The 2586-nt window shown below is 42.1% G+C and overlaps 1 protein-coding gene across 1 annotated transcript; it reads right to left on the reverse strand.

The window, feature by feature from the left end:
* Window positions 469-2241, reverse strand: LOC109836227 (cytochrome P450 CYP736A12-like). Its single transcript, XM_020404095.1, has 3 exons — window positions 1751-2241; window positions 1398-1611; window positions 469-1142 (listed from the first exon to the last, which is right to left on the reverse strand). Exons 1-3 carry the CDS (start codon window positions 2239-2241, stop codon window positions 531-533), a joined length of 1317 nt encoding a protein of 438 aa, XP_020259684.1. The 3' UTR covers window positions 469-530.

Raw genomic sequence — 2586 nt, forward strand, 5'->3', positions numbered from 1 at the left:
TAGATTAAATTGAGTCGATTTAGGAATAAAATCATTTTTGTTATTATATGGATATTTCCATACTCTAAATAAGATTCCGAAAAAACGAAACAAACAAAACAAAGTACTTCCGCTACTTCCAAATTCATTCAAAAGTAATAGATTTGATTTACTTCTTACTTCTAATACTTCCTATCAACCAAACATGCCTTGCAGATATGAAGATGAAGAAGGAAAACATAGAAATCGACGACGACGAAGAGAAACCATTTCAAGAATCGATAGCCCAAAGCCTATCCCCGGACAAATCCAGCGGTTCGACTCCTTAGGTATGAGTGAAGTATCTATAGCGTTCTAATTGCAACTCAATGTTATGATGACTAAAGTTTCTGCAACTTTTGTCGGATGGCACTCAAGAACTCAAATTCATCTTCTTTACTAATACATACAGGAGATTAAAACTGCAAGATTTTCGATCCAAATCCCTAGTCTTGTCACGACTTTATTAATATATAACCCAATCTCACGGCTACATTAATTAATTTGGCTAATTAAATCGAAAGGCGGGAAATTGGAGTAGCCTCCAAATGAGCTACCCTCGACATAATAAACCCAAACCTCTCATCCATTTCCAACCCAGAAGGCGACACGCCGTGCGGAAGTCTCCAGTCAAAGCAATGAACTAGCTGGGCCAGCACCAGCGGCACCACCGACAGCCCGAAGCTCATGCCGGCACAAATTCTACGGCCGGATCCAAACGGAAAATAGTGAAAATCATGGCCCTTGAACTCCGGGCTGGTTTTCTCGAACCTCTCGGGTATGAACTCCTCGGCGTTGGGCCAGAAGTCCGGATCCCGGGCCACCGCCCAAGAGCATAACGTGATGTTCGAGCCGGCTGGGATACGGTAGCCATCAAGGGAGATGTCCATCCTGTTGCGGCGGGAGACGAAGGCAGTTAACCCATGGAGCCTGAGTGATTCTTTGATCACCATCCCCAAATAGGCGAGTTTCGGTATGTCCGACTCCTCGACCATTCGACGAGGGCCCACAACTCTCATCAGTTCGTCTTGAAGCTTCTTCATGATCCTAGGATGCCTTATCAACTCGGTGAAGGCCCAGTCGATGCCGTAGGAAGTTGAATCTAGAGCAGTCATGAGCACCTCCTGCAACGAATTATCGAGTCGTATTCCTGAATGTTATTAAAATGTCTGGCATGCATAATATCGTTTAATAAAAATATTTATAGTATCATATAAGATCGGTTTTGTTAGTTTCATCGTCATACAAATCAGAGTACATAAGCGCAAAACAAGGATGTTTTTTAAGGTATTTAAATGGCAATACATTAACAATGCATAAAACAACTACGCCCACTAGATGGAAATTGTCATGTGAATGTGCATGCATGGTTTCCTTACCATAAGTATAGCCTTGATGCTACTCATGCAAACTTGCGACTCCAAATTGCCCATATCATTCTTGGCATCCAACAAGACATCCACAAAATCATTCTTCCTCTTTTGCCCCTTCTCCCTCAACATTAGATGCTCGTTGATGATCATCTCGAAGAAGCGACCTATCTTTTCTCTCACCGCCTTCGTCCTCCTCCTGATCCCTTGAAGATCAAACAAGCTGAGGAAAGAGGACTAAATCCCTCGACATGTATCAATGCATCGACTAAACGACTAAAATTTGTAGCTAGGTTTGATTTGATGTCCAACTGGTCTACAAACTATTTTAATTCAATTCTATGTATCACGCATTTATGCACATTATTAAGTTAAAGTAAGTAACCTTCGCAGTGACGTCAACCACAGCTTTCTCCTCAGCCGCAACTTTCAACGAGTCAACAAGACTCTCGATCTCCTCCCTCTTAACAAACTCATATGACTCAACCTTGCCCGAACCAAGCAAATTGTGAACACATAACTTACGAACGTTACGCCAGTACGTTCCATGCTCGGTAAAGGCGAACCCTTTGAAGCCATAAGATAAAATATGTAGAGCCTCAGCCGGAGGCCGGTTGGAGATGGCAATGTCGTGGTTCTTGAAGAGTTTCTCGATGAGGGAAGGGGAGGAGATGAAGATGGATGTGGTTGAGCCGAGTTTGAGGTGGACGATGGGGCCGTATGTTTTGGTGAGGCTGGAAATGAAGCGATGGGGGGAGGAGGTTAAAATGTGCAGGTTTCCGATGATGGGGAGTGGGCGGGGACCTGGTGCAAGACGTTTAGGGCCTCGGAGGTAGAAGATTACGAGGATCATTACGATTAAGGGTAAGAGGAGGACGACGAGTGGGGATGCCATGGCCGAAGACTAAAGTTCGGGTTTGATGACGCAGCGCGGAAGTGATAACCTTGGAATCCACCAAGATTGTTCTCTGAATCCACAAAGAACGATATTCAAATCCACGAAAACAATATTGAAAAGAGAAATTTTATTGATAAAAAGATATTATTCTTTGGGGTTAGATGACTTTTCTTAAATAGAAAAAATAAATAAAACTACAATAAGACTAAAATTACAAAAAATATAAAGTATCAAATTCTATCCTAAAAAGACTCCATATAATAGAGGAAACAAATTATGAATCAAAATTAATTTGTTTAC

This window comes from Asparagus officinalis, chromosome 4 (assembly GCF_001876935.1).
Source record: "Asparagus officinalis chromosome 4, Aspof.V1, whole genome shotgun sequence".
Taxonomy (NCBI): Eukaryota; Viridiplantae; Streptophyta; class Magnoliopsida; order Asparagales; family Asparagaceae; genus Asparagus; species Asparagus officinalis.